A 20913-nucleotide genomic window follows, 5' to 3' on the forward strand; every position below is an offset into this window, starting at 1 on the left:
TGGTGTGACCCTGCCTACCCTCACCAAAACCAATAGCAAAACAGCAGCATGGTTCAATGGCATCAAGATCAGGCTCCTTACTGGGAAATCTGTCTTGGGACCATACCATGTACCAGCGGTGCAGGCCTCCCACACCTCCTCAATTTGAAGCAAGTTACACCGAACAAATACAATCTTTTCAAGTCAGCTCTACATTTTAAGAGGGAGTGCAACAAATGGTTAAGAGCTTGCTTTAAAGTGATATGTCCATTAAAACAACCAATGTTACTACGGGACTGTTCCCCACAACAGGAATTTGTTTCATTGAAGTGGAAGGAAACCAGACTTCACAAAACCTTCATTACCATGTTTGAATACCTCACAACAGACCACCAAGCTGCCACTCACCAAAGTCCCTTGGAAAGGAAGGAGTTGTTAGCATGTTTCCCTACAGAAGGAGTCTTTTAGAAAGATGGGTGCTGGCATTAGTCACAACTTAGTTCATGGCAGGGTTGTCAATCATAATTATTCCTACAAACCTGAATTTTATCCCCTTCCAATTACTCTCTAAACTCTTATTTTCAAAATTAATTTCCTATTTCTGGCTTGTCCTCCACTATGTCAATTTGAAGGCTGGCTTTTGGATGCTTTCTTTAGTTTAAAAGTTTTTCTAGCTGTATTTGTGTAGGTCAAAAGAGTTTTCCAAGTCTGCTCTCTTTCTGAGTGGCGAGTCTCCCAATACAGCAAATACAGGGTTTTTAGAGACCTGTTTTCATGAAGATTCAGTCATCTGAAATCTGAAATTCTTTAGGAGAATGATGACCATGTTAGTAGAATTCATTGAATGCAAATTATGAAATTCATAGGCTTGAGTAAAGTTAAATAGTTCTAAATAGTATCACCAAATGCAAAGCAAGAAAAGAGAAGGCAGGTAGGAAGGAGTTTTCACAAATCCATTCTTTTTTCCCCCTCCTTTCAGGTGACTTGCTGACCTCAAAAGCATTCATGACCTCTGAAGTCCAAGACTTTTCTCTCACATCTCTCTCTCCAAACATAGGGCCTAACTTTTGCCTCCTCTTTTAAATCTTTTACTTAGACCCTTTGGAGAGTGAAGTTAACTTGACAGAAAGAGGGTGATGCAGCTGGTTGAAAAAGAGCCACTCAATCCACTCAGTGAAACTATAGTCAGAAGATAATACAAGGTGAAGGGTAAGAGTATGAAATGTGACTAAGCAATTAGGGATTTTCTTCCGCTTCCCCACACAATGGAGCAAAGAGGACCAAATGCAGCTGCTGAATTTCTTGCCGAGAAGAGTGTTCAGTTTCAGAGCAGGAAAGGACTTTGCCTTCATCCACACTGACCAGCTTGAGAGAAAGGAGACAAATGTGTCCTATAAAAGGGTATGCCAACCAGTCCTGTTGTGTAGCACTTGATCGTACTTGATCATTCAACCTCAGGATTACTTTATGGGCTTCTTCTAGAAAAAACAAAGGGAAAAAATGAAGTGCGGACTTCGCTACCTGTACTCCAGAGGGTTGACATTAATCAATCCTACCCTTCAGGGCCCCCTCCTTTGCTCCCATCACTACTAACTGCAGATGTCGGGGAATAACGAAGGCAAAAGGTCCTGGCTCCGGGCTGTGAGGCCGAGGACCGCGGGAGGGACACTTTGGAATTGTCTGGTGGCCGGGTCAGCCGGCGGTCCGTGCCCGCCGCGGTGTTCCGAGCCCGGGGCAGGGCAGTGCCGGCGAGCTGAGCGGGGCAGCGGCGGGTGGGCAGCGAGGCTGCCGTGCCGAGAGGGGCCGGCACAGGGAGCAGCCCCGGCGGCAGCTCCCGGCACAAGTGCGGAGCGGCGCCCCGGGGCTGCGCTGGCTCCCGGCTCCTCGCCCCTTACCTCCGCGTTCCCGGGACGGCCTTTTTGGGCGGGAGGGCGGGAGGGGGTTACCTTTTCTTAGGGAAGTCCCGTCCCTTGCCAGGGAAACTTTTTACGTTCCTGTGCGTGAGAGGCAACTAGCTGCACTCACTGAAGTGCGAGGAGTGTTTGGCTTCTCCCGTACCAGCCTCCTCCTCCATCTACTCCCCCCCTCCCTCCCCGAATTCCCCCTCCCGTTTTGCTCCGAGTTGCTCTTTATTTGTGTGTGGAGAAAGGGGTGGGGGGGACGACTTGTAGGGGGGATGTTCTGTTTTGGCCAGAGGAACAGTGCAAAAGGGAGCCTCGGCTCGGAGAAGGTACGAGAATAAATAAATAAGGAGCGGCCCTAAAAAAAAGGTAGCGGCATATCCCGGCAGCGAGAAGGTGAGTGTCTCTGACTTCCCCGTCCCTGCATCTCCCTCCCACCCCTCCTGCTCGGAGGTGGAGGAAACGGGTTCCCTGTCGCATGTGCATGTGTCCATGGAGGGGGTGTGTGCGTCTCCAATTTAGCGTTTATTTAGCACTGTTTTCATGTCGGTTCGATGACAGCAGTAACAACAACAACAAAGTTGCTGTAAAACAAATGTGATGGGAAGGAGCAGCGGAGCCGTCCACCGCGGGGTAGAGACCAGCTTTTACCCCGGCCCCATGCGAGTTTAATTGCAAAAAACCAATCTGGTTTTCCGTGCGGACGGGGAGACTTTTTCCACGCCCAGCCGGACTTTCTGCCTCTGTCCAGGTGACGTTCCCTGCTGTTTTGCCCTCACCGCTCTTCGGCTGGGTGTTACCGGGGCTGCTGGGGTAAGCCCCAAGACAGGAGCGAGCCGCGACGGCTGCCGTCGCATTGTTCCCCGCTTGCGCCTCCCGCCCACTCCGGTGCGGCGGAAACGGGGGACCCGGGCTGCGCCCCAAGAGCGGCCGGGGCTGCCGGCCCGCCTGGGCTGGGCGACAGGGCTCTGCCGGCCGCCAGGTCGCTCTGCAGACCGCCTGCCCTTGCGAGGGCCGGCGGCGGGGCCAGCGGCGGCTTGACCGGAGGCTGTGAGGAAACAACATTTCTAGTGGCGAGGTCCCCTCCGGACAGAGCGGCGTGAAAACACATAGGGATGGCAGTCCCTTCCCGAAACCTGCGCTCGTCCAGCGAGGGTGCGGGCAGCGCGGGGGCAAGGCAGCCCGGCCGGGACGCGGGGGCACGGGCGGCAGCGGCAGAGGAGTCGCTCGGTTCCGCCGCCCGCCCTCCGCCCCGCACGGCGCCGGCAGCGCTCGGGGGTCTCCGCTGCCCGCCTGCCCCAGGGCGGAGCGCTGCGGGCGTGCCGCGCCCGGGGTGCCGGAGGACGGGGCAGGCTGCTTCCCACTGCCTCCTGGCCGGCAGCCGTCGCGGGGGCTCCGGCGGCTACTTTTTCGAGTGTCCGAAGGGAGGGCGGACAGAGCTGCCCGTTCTTTTTGTTCCTCTCCGTTTCCTCTCCCTGGGGGATGTCTCTTGCCCTTCCCCTCCCCCGCCTCGGCTTGTTTTTCTTGTGGTTTAAAGACAAAACGTTGCATTTTCGGGTCGTCCCACCGCGCCCCCGCCCCCGCCGCGGTCTCCGCTGCGCCGGCGGACGGGGCACGGGGAAGCCCCGGCACGGGGGTCCCGTCGCCTTTTGCACCGGCGATGCGGGGACTTGTGTTTTGGTTAGAAAGCGTTTCCACGTGGGTAAGGCTTGTGTGTGCATGTGTGTGCGTGTGTGTGTGTGCGGGTGTGTGCGCGTAGTTGATCCGCGAGGAGGTAACAGGATTCTCCGTGTTCAAAACTTGTGGGCTCCTAGCCATTAATCTCCTTCTCCTGCTGTCATTACAGACACTTCCAAAGGCAGATACCCGCGGAGAGCCGCCAGCTGCGTTTCACACGGCGGCTCTCCCCGAGCCGCGGGGGCTCCGCGCTGTGCCCGGCCGGACACAGGGCTGCCCGGGGAGCAGCCCCGCGGCGCCTTCCGCCGGGAAGGGAGAGCGGGATCCCACGGCATCGCCGCTGCCAATCGGTAGTTGGCATCTAAAGTTTCATTTACATTTATGAAACTGCCGCTCCGCGCCAAGCAGGCGCGGTGCTGCCGGCTCCGTACCCGCGGGCAGGGCTTGCAGCCGAGCACACGGAGGGACGCGCTCGGCTCACGCGTGGCGGTGTGAAATAGGTGGTGTTTACAAAAACCCTGGGACGCACGCTGTACCAGACAAGGGAGCGACTTGGCCGGTTCCAGTTTAAGTATGAAGTCATGCTAGAACAGTAAGGAACCAGTATTTACAGTTTTCTGAGTTTGGTTTTGCGTGTTTCATTTGCGGAGACCAGAAAGCGTATCTAAGGTAAACTAATCAGCAGTTTAGATTTAGAGGGAGTTATACAATGAAGGTATCTTTTCTGTCTGGCAGATAGATTTTCTGGTCTGACCTCGGAGTTTGATGTTAGAAGCATGTACTTTGCAATAAAGCTCAGGCCGTATCTTTGTTTCATTTCCCTAACACTCGAAAGAAGTTTCGTAAAATTGCTGCGGGCTTGACTCTTCCCCTACTATTTCTGAAAATGCTGCTGAATAACAAATGCTTGCATACTTGCAATATATATCATACTGTGGGTAAAGTGGAAATACAGACTGATATTTCTCTCTCTTCCTGGTGATTCTTTCTCTGTTTGACATCTAACATTAGCTGGGCTATGTCTGAAACAGCTCCTTTTGCCTTTTTTTTTTTTTTTTTAAGTGCGGTATTTATGTTACCAAATGTTCTTCAACCAGATTTAATAGAAATGAAAGTGGAGTATGTTGATGAATCTTTTATGTATCTTTGTACAGATAATTTGTATGCAGTTATTAATTGTTACATGTATATGGTGGTACTGATAATAAATTTAGTTGGAGGTTACTCTTGCTGGATTTGTATTTATTCATGGCCTCACAACACTTTGCAGTATAAATTTATTCTGTGTGGATAATGTCAACGGAATAAATAAATCCTAAACAAGCAGTGTATTGAGTAGGGCACGGATGGGTTCTCATTTAGTTGCAGTTCCCAGTTAAAATATTTCAAACAAGGCAACTGTAGAAATACAGCTATAGATAGTATCATGTGGCATATTTTTAGCATCTGATGCAAGTGTTAAAGTTTAACTCTTTAAACTTTATGCAACTCTTTAAACTTTATGCAAGTCCTACAATTAATATTAAACATAAACATTTGGTTTGGGAAAGGTACCTGTCTGTTTCCTTGATGAACGGGTGGTATTGGACAATGTTGTGTGCAATCCTCCAGTGTTAAAATTTAAAAAGCATTTTACTTTCTTAAATACGAAAGTTACCACAGAAAGAAAAAAGAAATTCCTGGAATTTCTGTTAAACGCTCTAGGACACAGCTATTCAATTTTTTCTGTGTTATCTTTTTCCTTCTTGAAAGTAGGGATTTTATGAACTCAGGGTAAAGCAGGTCTCCCTTTTTATAAGGAGCGTTTATTCAGCATACTTCTATATTGCAGCTGCTGATCATATTTCATAGAGCTGTTAAAGCACTTAAAACCTAAAATTAGGTACTGTCTGGTAGTAAATATTTCAAATCGCTCCTTGAAGAAATGGGCATAAAAAAGAGACATTTTGAAATATATCGTCGAGAAAAAGTAATCTTGCATTGCTTTTACTCAGTGCAATACCAATCTAAATCACTGATTTCAACACAGCGTACTTTTTTGTTAGGTTTTCTTAATCTTCTGGATTTTTATTGTGATTTTATGCTGGCTTTATTTGATATCATAAGCAGCTACTTTGCTCAAGCTATGTTTATGATGGCAACACTTGAATTAACAGGTGTCGAGTTAACTTCTAACATACCTGTGCTTCCAGTGAGTATTCTTGTGATACTAAGAACTGAAATGTAAGTTTCCTTGCTTCCTGGTGTGTATGTTTCTGGCTGTTACTTGCAGAAGGTGTAAACTTGCTTTTTTTCCCCAGATTTTGGATAAATTAATTTACAGATTAGTATTTTCCAGTTGGGAGGTGGGGTGAGGTTTGTTTTTTGGTTGAACATAGGAATAGGTTTATTTGCTCACTAGCTTTCATTTTTGGTACTGTCAGGGTTTGCAGGAAAAATACAAACACAGGGACATCAGACTGACAGACATATGTGAAGTTGGTCGAGTATTTTTAAAGCTTTTTGGAAGTTCACCACTAAACCAAGTCTGGTAGCAGAAACCCTCAGATGTCTATGCTTTTTTCTTTGTACTTGAGAATCCAGTAGTATTTCTGCTATCTAATATATCTGGAATCTTCCTGACATTTTGTGTTTAAAAATCCTGGCATTTATGGTATGCAACTGGAAGAAGAGTGTTGATATTCAGTCATTGATCAAGGGGTTTATAAGTATGCCTAATAAATGCTATTTTTCTTTTTTGGATTTAAATATTGTGTATATGTGTGCCCAACTTAACCTTTTTCTGTCATTGAAAAGTGCTAATTGATCTTGCTGACCCTGACATAATAGTATAGTTTGATATTCGAAACCTTTCAGCTTTGGCATGGCCTTTTTATCACCCCTGAGATTTCAGGGCATGGTTCTACTGAAGGCATAAACTGCTTCTCTTTGAAAAATTAAATAAAAATGGTTATTAAAAATAAATTATGGTCTTTTAAAGTCAGTAGATGTTTTACCTATCAAAGCCTCAGGCTTTACAATATACATTAAAAACTTTCTGATTTACTTGTATGTATTAGGTGACATTTTAGACGTTGCTGTACAGAAATCAGATTTTTATGAAATAATTTTTGGCCAATTCCACACTTCTGTGTTGCAGTGTTATTAAATCTGTCATTAAATCAGAAGTGGTTAAAGGAACTTGGACGCACTTTGCAATGCAAAAGCTCAGATAAGAAGAGTGCTCATATGTCAAATAAATAATAAAATCTATTTGAAAAGGCAGTAAAACTCACATTCTTAGTCTACATTGTAGTTTGCAATGCTGCCAGAAGGATTGCTTTTGGGATGCCTATAATATAGAACCTTAAAGGCAAAAGCTATTTTAAGGAATTTTCTTCTTTTTATCTCTAAGCCTGAAAAATGTGTTGAATAGCTGTCTGCCTCTTTGTTTTAACGTTAAACAGTGAAAATTACTTTGATGATTGATTGTCCTATATTGAAATGTATGACTGGGCAGTCTCAGTCACAGGATTGTATAGGCTAGTCATTAGGCTTTTGAGTAAAATGTCAAATGCTAATGGCTGTTTGAGGAATACTGAAGTTTAAGCATTGTATTTTCAATTTGTTAAAAATTTCCTTATTTCTCCAAGGGAAGATTATAAGGACTGGTGATTATCTTCAGAGCTTCTCACTCCATAAGCCAGTGAGACTTTTTTGGTTTTAGGCTGTTAGGCTTGGGTAGTAGGCACTAAAGTTTGAGTTAGGTTGCAATTACCATGGATTTGAAAAGAAGTCGTTTGGAGGATTTCTATGCATAAATTAATTTGGAGACCTATGTCTTTTTCCTAGAACTAACTAAATAAATACTATTATTTACAGTGACTTTTCATTGAGCAGCTGTCTGCAGAACTACAGCGGAGGGCAGTTCTGTTGGATGTAATTTAAATGCTGTCTCTAAAGAACTCAGTCTGCCTGGGCTGACTGAGTACTCTTTTTGAACTAGGGTTGTGCTGGGCTATACAAAATTTGACTACTTTGGAGCAGAAAATTACAAAAAAACCTCCCAAGGCAACCTGAAAAATATTCACACAAAGACTGATTTTTGCATAGATGTTAACTCATTACTTATGTGATTTAGTTAATATGCACTAGATTTTTTCGCAGCATTAAAATGAAATACTATTGTGATGTGACCCAGTATAAGCTCACATTCTCAGCAGTGAAAAATTACTGCTGCCTTTTTTTTTTTTTAATTGGGTACGTCAGCAAGTAACTAGTCTGCTCTTGACATATATATAATTAAACCACAAAAACCTACATTAAAATACCATGGAAGGTCTGATTGAGACCATAAAGTAAAAGAAACACAGAGCTGAGTTTGCAATTTTTCAAATAATTCTCCTCTATGACTATGTGTATATAACTATTGAAATCAATGCTGGTGCATGAGGTAATTGGAAACTTAACTTGATGTTTTGTGCCAGATCCTTAGCTGTTGCAAATTGGAGTAGGAATGCTGAAATTACTGGAGTGGTCTCACATTATGCCAGATGAGTATCTAGTCCTCTATTCTTAGTTCAGTCTGCTCTTTTGGTGGGGTATTGCAATATACATTATATGTGTGAGATCACATACACAGAGAAGTGATCCTGCAATACTTAGGAAAATAATAAAAAAAGAGTTAAGTATAAATGTCCAAATTATATATTTTTTCTTCCATTTCAAGGCACTTTCATACTCCTATGTTTGAACTTTTTTGGTAGCATTTTATACATGACCACAGAAATGCCTTTTACAGTAACTGTACTTTTGAAAATGATGCAGTTAGTAATATTGCTAATTGTCTGTATTTTTTAAAATTCTGTTAATGCAACTTTGTTGCTCAAAGAAATGAGAAATTAGGTTGTGCTTGTTCAGGGACATTTCATGAATTCCAAGCCTATTCATTGAAAGCTGTGAAGTCCATATTAAATCCTATCTGGATGTTTCTTTTTATTCACTGTAGTATATTCCCAGAACATCACAGAAAATGAAGTTTACCTTACTCCCAAGATTGAGCAGCTAAACCAGCTTCTGTACACTTCAGTTTATGCATCCTGACATCATGCTGTGTATGAGGTCTTTCTTCCAGCTCTTCTGAGTGTCCCAGCATAGATGTGGTCTCACAAAACCAGGCACAGCTCAGGGAGATTATGCACATTTCCTTGCCAAGTTCTAGCAATGCAACTCAGACTCAACCTAGCATTTCTGTTCTGGTCCTCTTAATACAGAGAACTGGGAAGTTCTCTGAGAACTAATAGGGCTGAATGATACAGAAGTTTTTACAAATGCAGTGATTGTATTCTGGGATAGGGTTTTGAGAATAACATTTCTTGTTACCCCTAGGCAAGATTTAAACTGTAGTAGGTTTTCCAAATAGGAAGATGAAAGTACTTTTCCACTCAGCCACCTATTTTTATGTTTATTCTAATCTGGTATGGTAGAAGAATGTAATATAATGATCAAATTAAATTTTTTTCGGTTAACTGCACCTTCAGAGAAGCAATTTTTGTGTTCAAAGTACCATCTGAATCCTGTGCTCACTGTGCAGCAGTATGTCTGGGAGTTACCTGCAACATGAGGTGTTTCAGCTGAAATGGCTAGATTATGTGTTTCCTAGTCATTTCTGGTATCTAGTTAGCTATGTTCCAGTTTGTTTTCCAATTTTCTAACTAAATTATAGTCTGATTTCTCCAAGGGCTAGGTGAGCAGTCAAATTTTTGGCATAATACAAATGAAATAGAAGACTTTGCTCCCTGGTAGTTGTGAAACTGCCTAGCTTTTTGAAGGAAGTCCAGGATTGGAGCAACAGCTTGCGAGATGCTGTCAAATCGGGACTAAGTCTGTAATAGTTTGATTGTAAGGTCTGTAGGAGGAGGTGCAGCATTTTGCTCTGTTTTTACATCATTATATAGGGGTATTGGTTCATATAAGCATCAATAGCAGTAACCTCGTGAGTTGCTAACCCTATCTGAAGTCCTACCTCCGTCTGTTTCCTGCGGTAGAGGACAGAAAAGTGTGAAGCCATGGTTTCACATTTGGTGGCAGCGCTTCTAAAGCGGCCCCTTAACCCGCCTCTGCCGGCCACTCGTTTAAGTTGGATCCCCTCTTGCTGTGGTTCACAAACAGCTGTGCTGGCAGCGAGGCAAAGGTCGGAATGAGTGGCAGGACCCGAGCTGCTGAGCCTGGCAGCGGTGCTGCAGAAATAGCTGCAGAACCACAGTCCCCGTTACCTAATCTGCCACCTCTATTAACTGAAGTGCAGGGTCAAGTCTGTGGGATAGGTGGAATTTTTCAGAATGAAAACATTGTCTACAAAAATCACCCCTTTATCTTTAATAAAAAGGTTGTGTTGATGCAGGGATTTTTGACTAAAATCAAATTAGCTGCAAATAATTGGAAGATACACGTGTGAGTTAAAACAATAGGGAAAGTACTGGGGCCTTTGGAGGGGACAGCTGTGATTTTCTTGAAGGAAGTTCAGACGTGATACCAGACGACAGAACTTTTCCAGATCTTTGCACTGCTGTCCAAAAGCTGGCTTGCAGGGAACAGGCGGAGCATAACTCCACTAGAAGTAGGACGTCACTGCCAAGGGCTGCGGCGCTCGTGACAGGCTGCATTCTTTTATCACTATTCCTGGGGAAAGAAGTGCAATAATTTCTCAGAAGTGGCCATTACATAGCTGTCACTGTAGACAAGTGCTTAATTTATGGCAACTATTTTTTATTAGTCTCCACTGTCACAAAGTATTAACTTACAGGCTATCATGTTCCAAATGCCTTTTTTTATGTTGTTCCCATATAACACTGAAATATGCATACTGTACGGCATCATGGGTTTATGAACACTCAAGCGAGCCAAACCACTGGTATTATTTTTGATGTGAGTACAAGTTTGATTTCCAAAGAGAAGTGTAGTGATGTAATAAAGTTCTGTATGTCTGTCTTGAGTTGACATGATTTTTTGATTAATAAAGTTGAGGGATACAAAATCAACTTGGCACAAATGAAATGGATTAAACAGCAAACTAAAGCATAGATTTCACAAATAGTTACTTGTTAATGAGTCTTTTAAAAGTGTGTTATTACAAAGGATTTTTCAGGGGGCAATCATCAAATCAAAACCTATTTATTATTTTACCAGTGACACCCAGATTAGTAAGTTCTACAAGAAGTAATACCCTTGATTAGAACAATTACTGACATAATAAAAGATATTTTTCTTCTTACAAACTTCCTTATACTTCTGTTGTTAGACTGTAATGCCTAAAGTACTGCTACTACAAAGACCGAGGGATGGGTAAATAATGGTGAGAGCCGATTGATGAGAATAGTCTGGCTCATTGAGCAAACTGAGAGCAAGCAAACAGTATGTACTTCACTACAAGCCAGCAGTTCATTTAAAAAAAAAAAAAAGCAACAAAACAAACAAATAAACAACAAATGGAGGCCATAGAAAATGATAATGATGGTATTGTAGCCCAAAAAAGGAGTAGTAACTTAAACTAAGTACTCAGCAGAGTAAGAGGGGTGACCTTAGCTGTGTAGGTAGTATGGGTGCAGCTACTGCCAAAGCTGTACCCTTTCTTAGCTTCAGAAAGGAAGCTTTAAAAAATCGGAGGTTTCAGATTTAAGACCAGAGGAGTAATTAAACATTGGAAGATGTTGCTTCCAGGGAATTAACAAATTTTAGTTGATCGAAGGAGAATGTAACATAGTTTGATCACAGCTAAGAAATATATAAATGAGGAAATGTGGTAAAGGATGCCTTGTCAAAGCAGTTGTTTTTGTTAAAATCTGAGAATACCTGTTTTTTACAATAACTTTGTGTGGCACACTTAGTGTGGGCTGATAGTAAAAGAGATTTGCCTGTAGGATTGCAAGCTGTTCCATGGATGTCACAACATTTCAGTTGCCTATGGGGACTGCTGATTGTCCAGGAGCCGAAATGAGTGCAGACAGCTCATGTGAGGATCAGCAGCAGAAAAATGTAGATTACACAGGACATCTGGTATGGGGTTTTGCATTTTCTTTGTGCTGGACAAAGGTGGTACCTAGAAAAATTTCTACTTTCAGTCATTGTGTTCTGGTGGTTTCAGTTTGACTTGATGGCTGGGGTGCAGCAGTGTTAGTTTTGGTGAGTAATAATTATGCTTTTCTGTCAGAAAGCACCCAAGCTGCATGCTGGCACCAGAAGGAGTTCTGTATTCTGGGACAGTTCTGTATTTACACTTTTTGTTCATGGAATGAAGAAATAACAGTTTCTAAAATGCAATATTTAGGAGGTACTGTAAACTTTAGTTAAGAAAAACATTTCATTTCTTCTACCAAACTGGAACCAAAGTACCCAGGTTTCTTTTCAGTGAGTTTACTTTGTATTTCTTTCTGACATTTCAAAATGTTCCATTCAAAAACTTTCATGTGAGACACTTGGCAGTAACAAGAATAGCAGTTGCTGAGCAATGACTCTCACACCTAAAAAGGATGGGCACGCTGCAAACTTCCTTCTTCATCAGGATGTTTCTAGTATGCCTAGCAAGTATTTGAACTTCTGCATTAACTCTGATTGCATCCTCATACTGCTGAATACCCTCTTCAAACTGTGGCATGATTTTTAAGAGGGTGGGATGAATAGGTAGGATGCTGTCACAGCTTTCACGATACCATGCGGCTGGATTCTTTGCATTAAGTTTTTCAGCCTTGTAAAACCACTGTCTGCTCTTACCTTGTGGATATGCTAATTTTTAGGTTCTCCTAAATTTTAAAATATTTCTGTTTTAGAAATAACCTTTATTGTTATTTTATGCTTATTTTGTGTCACAAGGTTTTTGAGGGTTTTTTATGTGAAAAAGGTAAACTAGACATGTGTTCTAGGGAGCGGGAATAAAAAATAATTAATATTTTCAAGTTGACAGTGTGTCTTTAAATATTCTAGCTAACCAAGTATAGACGTTCTGTTTTCAATGGCTTGTTTATAAATAATTGAAATGTTTTCTTTGGTTTGTTCACAGCTATTTTCTACAAAAAAAAAAAAGAAGAATATTGTCTCAGAAGTTAAGCAAAATACTCTGTGTAGTAAAAACCAAAATCGTCCTCCCTAAAAAAATCTAGTTGTTTAAAACATTGAAATGGCCAGTGAGTAGGAAAATAAAACAAAAATTTCAATTAGAAAATTTAAAAGGGTATGCTTCTGTCTGTGGCATCTTTTTATTACGTGTTTGGGTTTTGTTTCTTTTCCCTGGGAACCACCTTTCTTTTCTCTTTATTTTTAGGGGAATGCAGTGGGATTCTAGATTAGATTTGTTAATAAATTGAGGCCAGAAACAGTATCAGCATTTGTTTTATTCATTTCTCTCTGGAAAATTCTGTAATTGATTAATTTGGAATGAGATATATGAAGTCTGTGTAGCTGCATGCCTTATCTAAGCAAGAGTGAAGAGGTCTCCCACAGCTGGGAAGCCCCCAAACATCAGTGCATTTGTAGCTCTGGCCTCAATCTTAGTAATTTCACAGTGTGTTGTATGTTGCTAGGATATGGGAGGTATTGTTTGGGTTAAAATTCTGTATACTGAAATTCTCAAAGTTATTCATTACACAGGTATGGGATGGGAGGGATAGGAAGAGTAGGGGAATCAGTTTTAGTCATATTTGGGTACCTGTAAAGTTGGAACCCAGAGCTGCAAAAGACAAATGCTGCACCAACATGCTTTTTTACAAAACTAAAGTAAATGAGATCCAGTGCTTGCAGTTGTTTGCCATTTGCCAGGAAGTCTTTCTGTTTTCCCCTTTTTTATTTGTTGTTGTGTGATGGTAGAATCAGCAGGCAGATCTGTCACAGACCCTTTCTGTTTCTTACCTCACTTTCTAACTGATGCCATGGTCTGTGGGACTCCATGGTCTGTGTTTCTCCACTTTTTTTGCTTTGGTGCCAGCTTTTGGTACCAGATGGTTTTGTGATACTGTGACTTGTTTCTAAGTCGAAAGTACCTGATGTAGAGTGACAATACCATCTTCATTTTTTTAATAAAATGGCCACAAATGTTACACAAGCAATGACACCCTTCAGCAAAATCAGTCCAAGGAAGCAAATTACACTAAACTGACAATTATACAAATATTCATTGAAAACCATGCAGAGTTTGCAGGGGATGTGTCTAACAAATGTATAGTGACTTGCATGAAATTCAAAAATATGATTTGAATTTTGAGGATTTTTCAGTGTGTTGCGGTTTGGTGGCATGAATCGTGTCTGTTTTCATTACTGTGTTTAATGTCTGGCATGAATTCCTGTGCTCAGAAAGGAAGATGGAAATAACAAATTATGTCACAGTTACATATTTATTTTTTTCAGTAGAGGGAGAAGGTGAAAGGAATCTAGACAAGCTCAGAGCTGTACATGTGTGGTGGATGTTGAAGATCCCATGCCTGTTCTTAACATGCATCCTAACCCAAGATCTGAAAATAAATGTTTTGTTAGCAGGAACAAACACTATTTCATCTCCAGCAGGGGTTGTAGCAAGACTCTAAATCTAGTAATGTCTGACATTGCACCTTGAAGCTTATTAATTTCAGAAGCACACTTTCTATATACATTAGAATATATACCATATACCCAGCTTAAACATATGCATGTTCTTATGCACATCCATGCTGGATATGTGCTGGGATGAGGACACTGAATGGGTCCTAAAGGGTGTCTTGTGCAGCCCCCTCCAAGTAAGCCATACACTGTCACCCAAGTATTTACTGTGAAAATGAGGGCTATTTGTAGAGAAAGCAGCTGGGTGGGTCCATTTGCTTTTCAGCTCATCCCGGAAATTCCTCCTGTATTCCTTCCCTGTTCACAACAGTGTATGTGGCTAAAATAGGGTATTCATCTGTGTTAAGTTGCATGAGTTGTTCTGTGAAATCCCAGCATAATTAAGATTATTCCAAATAAGGGGTAATCTACCTTCTCTGTTTAAGCAATGCATCTGCAAATGCAAATCGATGTAGGCAGGGGCTCAGCGGAACACAAAGCCCAGAGGAGATTATTCCATTCCATCAGGGCTTGCTGGAAATGCCTGGAGCTAAAATTGGTGGTACATGATGTTATGGCTTGCTGTCCTCTCCACTGCATACCAAGGGCTCCGGGTGAGGAAGGAGCTCCATTTTTTGGAAGTCACTAATATAGAAGTGGGAACTGGATGTGCTACAAAGGCTTCCAGAACACTCTAAAATGTCTTTCAGTGTAAAATTCTCATCCTCAGCAAGCTAAAAGTGGACTGAAATCAAACTGATCCAAAGACAGCCACATTTAACCCTCTACAGAGGAGGGCCCAAGGAAGGAAAAATAAGTATTAGAAGGAGAGGAAGGGAAAGTCTATATTCTCATTAATTCTCTGCTCTGTGGAGCAAGATTTGTTTCTATAATGAAATAGGAGTTTTTCAGGAGGCTCATTTCACTCATATTGATATCAGATAGTAGACACCAGCTAAGGAAAGGGCTTCAGCTAAACATAAATACACATGCAAAATTCCTGAGCCATTTCTGCTTTCAGCAAGAATCCTTCTGGAGAAAGAGAAGAAAAAGTTTGAGAATTAAAATAATTTAGAAATTCTGAATATATTTCTGTTCACCTGCTTGTTTTCCTCAGGGAAGAATACGTCCCTGAAAAGGTCATACTGTCAGGATGGCTTTGTTGGGCAGACAAAGTCGAAGTTCTAATAAATCAGCATTTGGTTTCCTTTTAATTTAGGAAATTAAAAGGATATTTTATCTTTTTCAAGATACTTTATTTTATCAAGTATATTTTATTTATTTCACATGAGACTTTCTGTGATAAGCATACAGACAACCAGAAGGATGTTTTCTTAGGTAGGAAATTACTGAATATTAGGTAGTGCCTGTTTGTTACTGACCATTCATTTCCCCTGTTCCTTCAAAGAAATGGGTTTCATGGGAAACAAATAACATGAAATAATCTAATTTAATGAGATTGCAGTGCATATGCACTAGAGTCTTGTACTGATTCTAAAGCAATTTTCTCATTACCTGCCTTGCCTAATCTTTCACAGTGTCTTGAACGTGCTTTATTCCTCAGATGTTCTGTAGGAATGGTGCAAACCCAAAGTGGGACTTGCCTGAGAGTCTGTGAGAGTTTGGGCTCTGGAGCCCATCCTCACTTATTGGTTCACATCCTGCATTGTATCTGTAGCAGCTATCAGCACTAAGTACTAGTACTATCACAGATTTCTGAAGTGGAGCACTAGAAAATGAGAAATGGCTCTATTTGTAACCACTGCTCTCGTAACATTTTGACTCCCAACCTGTGGCTGTGACAGAGATGAGTTCTTTGTGGCAGAATAAATTGTGTAAACCACAGCAGCATCCTTCTGCTAGGCTTATTACCAACACATTTCAAAATGCATAAAACAGTATAGCATATTTGCCTGGGAACATGAAATTTCTGAGCTGTATTGCCAGAGCATCACATGATACAAGCTCAGAAGAACTAGGGAGAATCATGTGATATAATCTCAGTAGAAGTAGGTATTCTTTAGGTAAAACAGAATAAAAAGAATGTGCCCAAGATGATTATAATGTGAAAAAAGATGTGGTAGAAACTGAGGAAAACGCTCCCCCTGCCCCTGAATTTCATTTCAGAAGACTAATTCCAAGTCTTCTTGGAAGAGAGCTGAAGAGAGGACTTTTCTTCCCAAGTTTTTATGTTGAAGTGAAATGGTGGAGGTTTTTGTCTGATGGCCAATCCCTTCCAGATGATGGATTCTTCTTGGAGATCTACATGCCTGTCTGGCCAGCTGGAGGGCCTGAAGCAGCCTCTGAAATACTCTTGGGAAACTTCAAGTGTTTTAAGGCTGGTTTTTACCTGTGGGTCCCCAAGATTCACATTCTATCTTGAGCATATGGAAGTTGCAGCCCAGGATCATAGCAGACATCCCACAGAAAATGAATTTGCATTACATTTTCAGTCATTTATAAAGCAGTGTGCAGCAGATCCTCAAGTAGTTTATTTTCTTTAACTTCGGTGTGTATCTCTGGAAGGAAACACATGTTTCTCCTCTTGGTCAAGTCCTGGAAGTTGCAGTTTAAATTTGATGAAGTGTTTTATTCCCCCAGATAAAAACAAATAAATAAAAAATTAGATTTAAATGCATTTGTTGATGAGGAAAGTCAGGAATCCTCCTAATTAAGACATTTCTTAGAAAGGTAAAATTTTTATCTGGGAGCATAAAACACTTCATCAGTTTTAAAGCCACATCTGCAAGGAGTGGGTAAAGAGGAGAAACAGGCATTTTTCTTCATTCTGGCTTGTCTGTGAGTTTAAGACTTTTAACAACAGTTTTAAAAATATTTAAACCCAGTTAGAAACACTTGCAATATAGTAGGGATAAAAGTGCCCTCCCTCCCTCTGTTTTTAATCTGGTTCTCTTGATGGAATAAACTACAAGGTTGAATTGGTAACTGGATTATTGCCTCATAAAACAGCACGAGGTTACTATTATCCTTTAATTTTATTTCTTTATTAGGGAGTAATGTTGGTCTTATTTAAATCACTGACTTCTCTAATGGTTTTTCTCCCCTTTTACAAATTTATAAAACTAAACCCTAAAGGATTTGGTCTAAGTGCAATTGGCATAACTGCCATTATAAAAATCTTTGTGTTAGCAGTTGGTTATAATCAGCCGCTTTAACTGGGCTCAGAGTGAAGCAGAATTTAGCTGTTGATAGGTAGAATAATACTGATAAAATATTATTTCTGAATTTTATTTCCAAAAGCTCCATTTCCAGTAAGAACTTCTGAATTTTGAGGCAGTGTAAAGATGAACAGCAGTGCCCTGGAAACTTACAATTTAGCACGTTTGTGCAAATGATATATTAAACATATTTTGTACTTCTACAAAGATTTAAAGAAGCTTGTCTTTGTCTTGCAATTCAGTAAAGTAACTTTGAAAATTCATGAAAGCTAGTCTCTTTTAGGAGGCGACTAATACAAGTGGCATATTTAATTTATAAATATTAATTGTATTAGTCACCTTAATTCCAGTGAATACAGATACCTGAATTTTGGGACACAACACATACTGTGGGTGAATCATTGGCAGTTCTTAGTCGTAAAACTAAGAGCTGCTTTCTCTTAAAATATATTGTTCATGGCAGGCTCCTCTCTGAAAATTGCTTATAGTGGGTATTTTTTAAGAATTCCTCTTTTAGCTTCATTGAACAAAGACTGGAGAAGATATTTACAAATACAGGAGTGTGGGCTCCACATTGACCAAAAAATCATGGGAAGTGATTACAGTTTTGGTGAAGGCATTGTGGGGGAAGACATTGATGTCTTGGATCCCTCTGAAATTGAGAGGAGACTAAAACCATTTTGAAAAGCAAGAATTATTTTCAGCTGTATGATATGGTGAAATACATGCAACTTGATTTTCTTGAAATTTGTCTTTTCCTTATGGAACATCATGGCAAAAATTAGTGAAATGTGAATGAAAATAATTTTGAAACTTAGGCAAGAGGAAAGGAAGATAGGAGGGTGTCATTTGGTGTGAGGAAAAATCCAGATGAAATTTGAAAGCAAAGTAGACTGGGGCTGTGCATTTGTGTGTGTTCTAGAGAACATCCAGTACAAAACAAAATGAATTTTTGGGAGTTACATTTTGGGGAGTAAGTGGAGGTATGGGAAGTGGCACTTGAGATTAAGAGAGGAGGCATTCACAGGGCAATGCAGGGCAGTGGGTGAGAATATGTGGGTGCCATGGCTTGTTCAACATAGGTTCCATGCCTCTGGTTCCTTTCAAATACTCTGCAAATGCCAATGAAGTTGTACATTTTTTAACCTTTAGTTATTTACTAGTGCTTGCTGGTCAGAATTTAAAACAGAGATCCATAATATGTTTATTTTATTGAGCATAATCCCAGGAAATTCCGTGTGATGCGTTCTTGATAAACAAATCTAGGTAATATAAGCAAATCCAGGGTGTTTGGGTTCCTTATCATATATGCTTACATTTTTTTAAATGTAACATTAGCTTTGATTAATAATATGATTATTGCATATATGAAATATCCCTGTCACTTTTTTTTTTTAGTTCTAAATTATGCAAATTTGCTTAACTCCAAAATGGATCTTTTCTGGGTATGGAGATTGTAAAATAATAGTGTGGCTTTATAGCTAGGGTTACCATGCTCATTCACAGGCAGAATTTCTGGAAAATAGAAAATTCCTATTGAAGATCTCCATATTTGATGAGAATAATTCACCCTATTGGAGAAGGTATAGACACAGGAGATAATTAGGATAATGTCTGTCATTTAGCACTTTGTAGGGAGCCGCTTGTTATAAACCACCTTGTGTATTTAATTTAATCCTAAAGGAATTTAATGAACCTTAGAGAGGGGACTTCATGCTGATAATTGCATAATAACCTGCTTTTATGCCAGACACTTAATGGCTAAGAGGTTATCATTAAATGTGTATTAAGCAGTTCTGTTCTCTTACTGTCTTTCTAAGATGCTCTCTCAAGGGTTATCATTTGTTGACTACTTAAACAGTTGCCTGTATTCAGCATTTTAGCTTCTTTATTGGTTTGTTTTCAGAGCTATTTTTTTCTCTTGAAGGAGTCAAAGAAAAGTCCCTGTTTCTGTTGGTATATTTTTGATAGTTCCCAAAATAATACTGAAAGTGTTGAAGCACTTTACATGAAAATAGTCTCCAAATGGGAACTTTGCTTCAGGTTTTAGTGAAACCACAACCTCAGTTAGGATGTTTATTGCAGATACGTCTTAGAAGTGAGGACCATAGACTAACATGTCATTTTTTAATCTTCTCTTCTAATGTAGACTACTGAGCTGTAAATTGAAAGGAAGATAATTTCTGCTTGTGGAGGAAAAGAAAGGTGAATAACCTCAATGGAAGACTCTCAGGATCTAAGTGAGCAGTCAGTAAGTACAAATGTTGCTAAATTGACTGGAATAAATTGAACTCTGTTCAACCAAGTTGTGTGAAAGGATTTTACTTTGGATTTGAAAATTATGGTAAGATCTGGAGAAATCTTCCAAGCTTCTAGTTTTAAACCTTTTAGTTTGTACATTAAATGAATGATTTTAATCTTTTTTCCCTGTTGAAGGAAACAAGATCTTTGTTACGTAAGATTTTGCTGAACTACAATTGTTGGAGGGATATAATTAAGCTACATTGGAAGAATAAAATGTTAGAAACATGCACAATAATTGCATTATAATAATTCAAATAATTGCATTAAAATGTATCTCCATAGTGGTCTGTCAGTTTTTCCAAATCAAGGGTTACCAAAAACAGAAGCAAAATATTTCAAATGGTCAGACTGGCTGATGACATACAATAATTTTTTCAAGATTCTCTTGGATTTCAAGGGGATTGTGAGAATTGGCAGTCTATACCCCTGTCCCATGTCGGAGACAGATTCTTCTTTTCACTGATGACATTTCTGGAAAAATGGGGTGGACATTTCATTTTTCCTTTCTTATTTTTCCTTGCCTTTAAGGATATCATCTTAAGATCTCCTCACCACCAGACTGCAGTTCTAAGGAGACAGCAGGCTCTGAGCAAATTCAAAACTATCTGGGCTTGCCATCCAATGTATTGGGCTTTTTAGCATCTTAATTTTCTGCTGTTTCTTACTGCTCACAACAGGGACACATTTTGCCAGTACCATGATCCCTACGATTCTCAGCTGGTACTTAGTGTACTAAAGATGAACAAAGGAATTTCGTACTTCTGTTTCTGACATTCTGAAGGAGGTTATCCGTGCAATAAATTAGCTTGAATATATATATATTTTTGGTTTTTAGAAACTTTTATGGGTAACACAAGTGCAAGGAAGTGGGAAGAGTTTCAGTGTTTCTAAGATGTCAGTAACTTTCTTTAATAAGGAGTACTTTGCTCCTGGCTGGGTAGGTCCTATCTGAGACTTTATCTTGGACTAGAGTTTTATTACTGATTTTAAATGGTACAGGACTGGAAAGTCTTAATAGTGTCTTAAGTCCCCATGGTGGCACTACTTGGGACAGCTGCACATATTTGTGTATTTAAAGTGTTCCCAAGCAAAACTTTAGAGCCTGTAAAAGCTACACGGCTTCATAATTTAATAAAGTTTTATAAAGGTCATAAAAGATTAGGCAGAAGTTCATCTCTTGCAGTCTGTGGAACACTTTTTCTGTGGAGTATTCATGGTGTGGTTATTAATAGGAGGTAGATGACCCAGTTTAGCTTACTGCAAAAACATCTTTCCATAGTAGTTAAAATGTTTTTGTAACACTGGATGCCTGATAAATACATATTTTAGAA

The 20913-nt window shown here is 40.4% G+C and overlaps 1 protein-coding gene across 20 annotated transcripts in view; it reads left to right on the top strand.

The window, feature by feature from the left end:
* Positions 1-1804: 1804 nt before the first annotated feature.
* EYA4 (EYA transcriptional coactivator and phosphatase 4) overlaps positions 1805-20913 on the top strand; it is a 140217-nt gene continuing 121108 nt past the window's right edge. For 4 of the 20 annotated variants that reach the window (XM_038131130.1, XM_038131141.1, XM_038131144.1 and 1 more), the window contains exons 1-2: positions 3595-4149; positions 19428-19529. In XM_038131130.1, coding sequence (XP_037987058.1) covers positions 19497-19529 — 33 coding nt within the window. In that variant the 5' untranslated portion in view covers positions 3595-4149; positions 19428-19496. The other 16 variants (XM_038131138.1, XM_038131145.1, XM_038131147.1 and 13 more) reach the window with 10 other exon arrangements.

This window comes from Motacilla alba, chromosome 3, assembly GCF_015832195.1.
Source record: "Motacilla alba alba isolate MOTALB_02 chromosome 3, Motacilla_alba_V1.0_pri, whole genome shotgun sequence".
Lineage (NCBI taxonomy): Eukaryota > Metazoa > Chordata > Aves > Passeriformes > Motacillidae > Motacilla > Motacilla alba.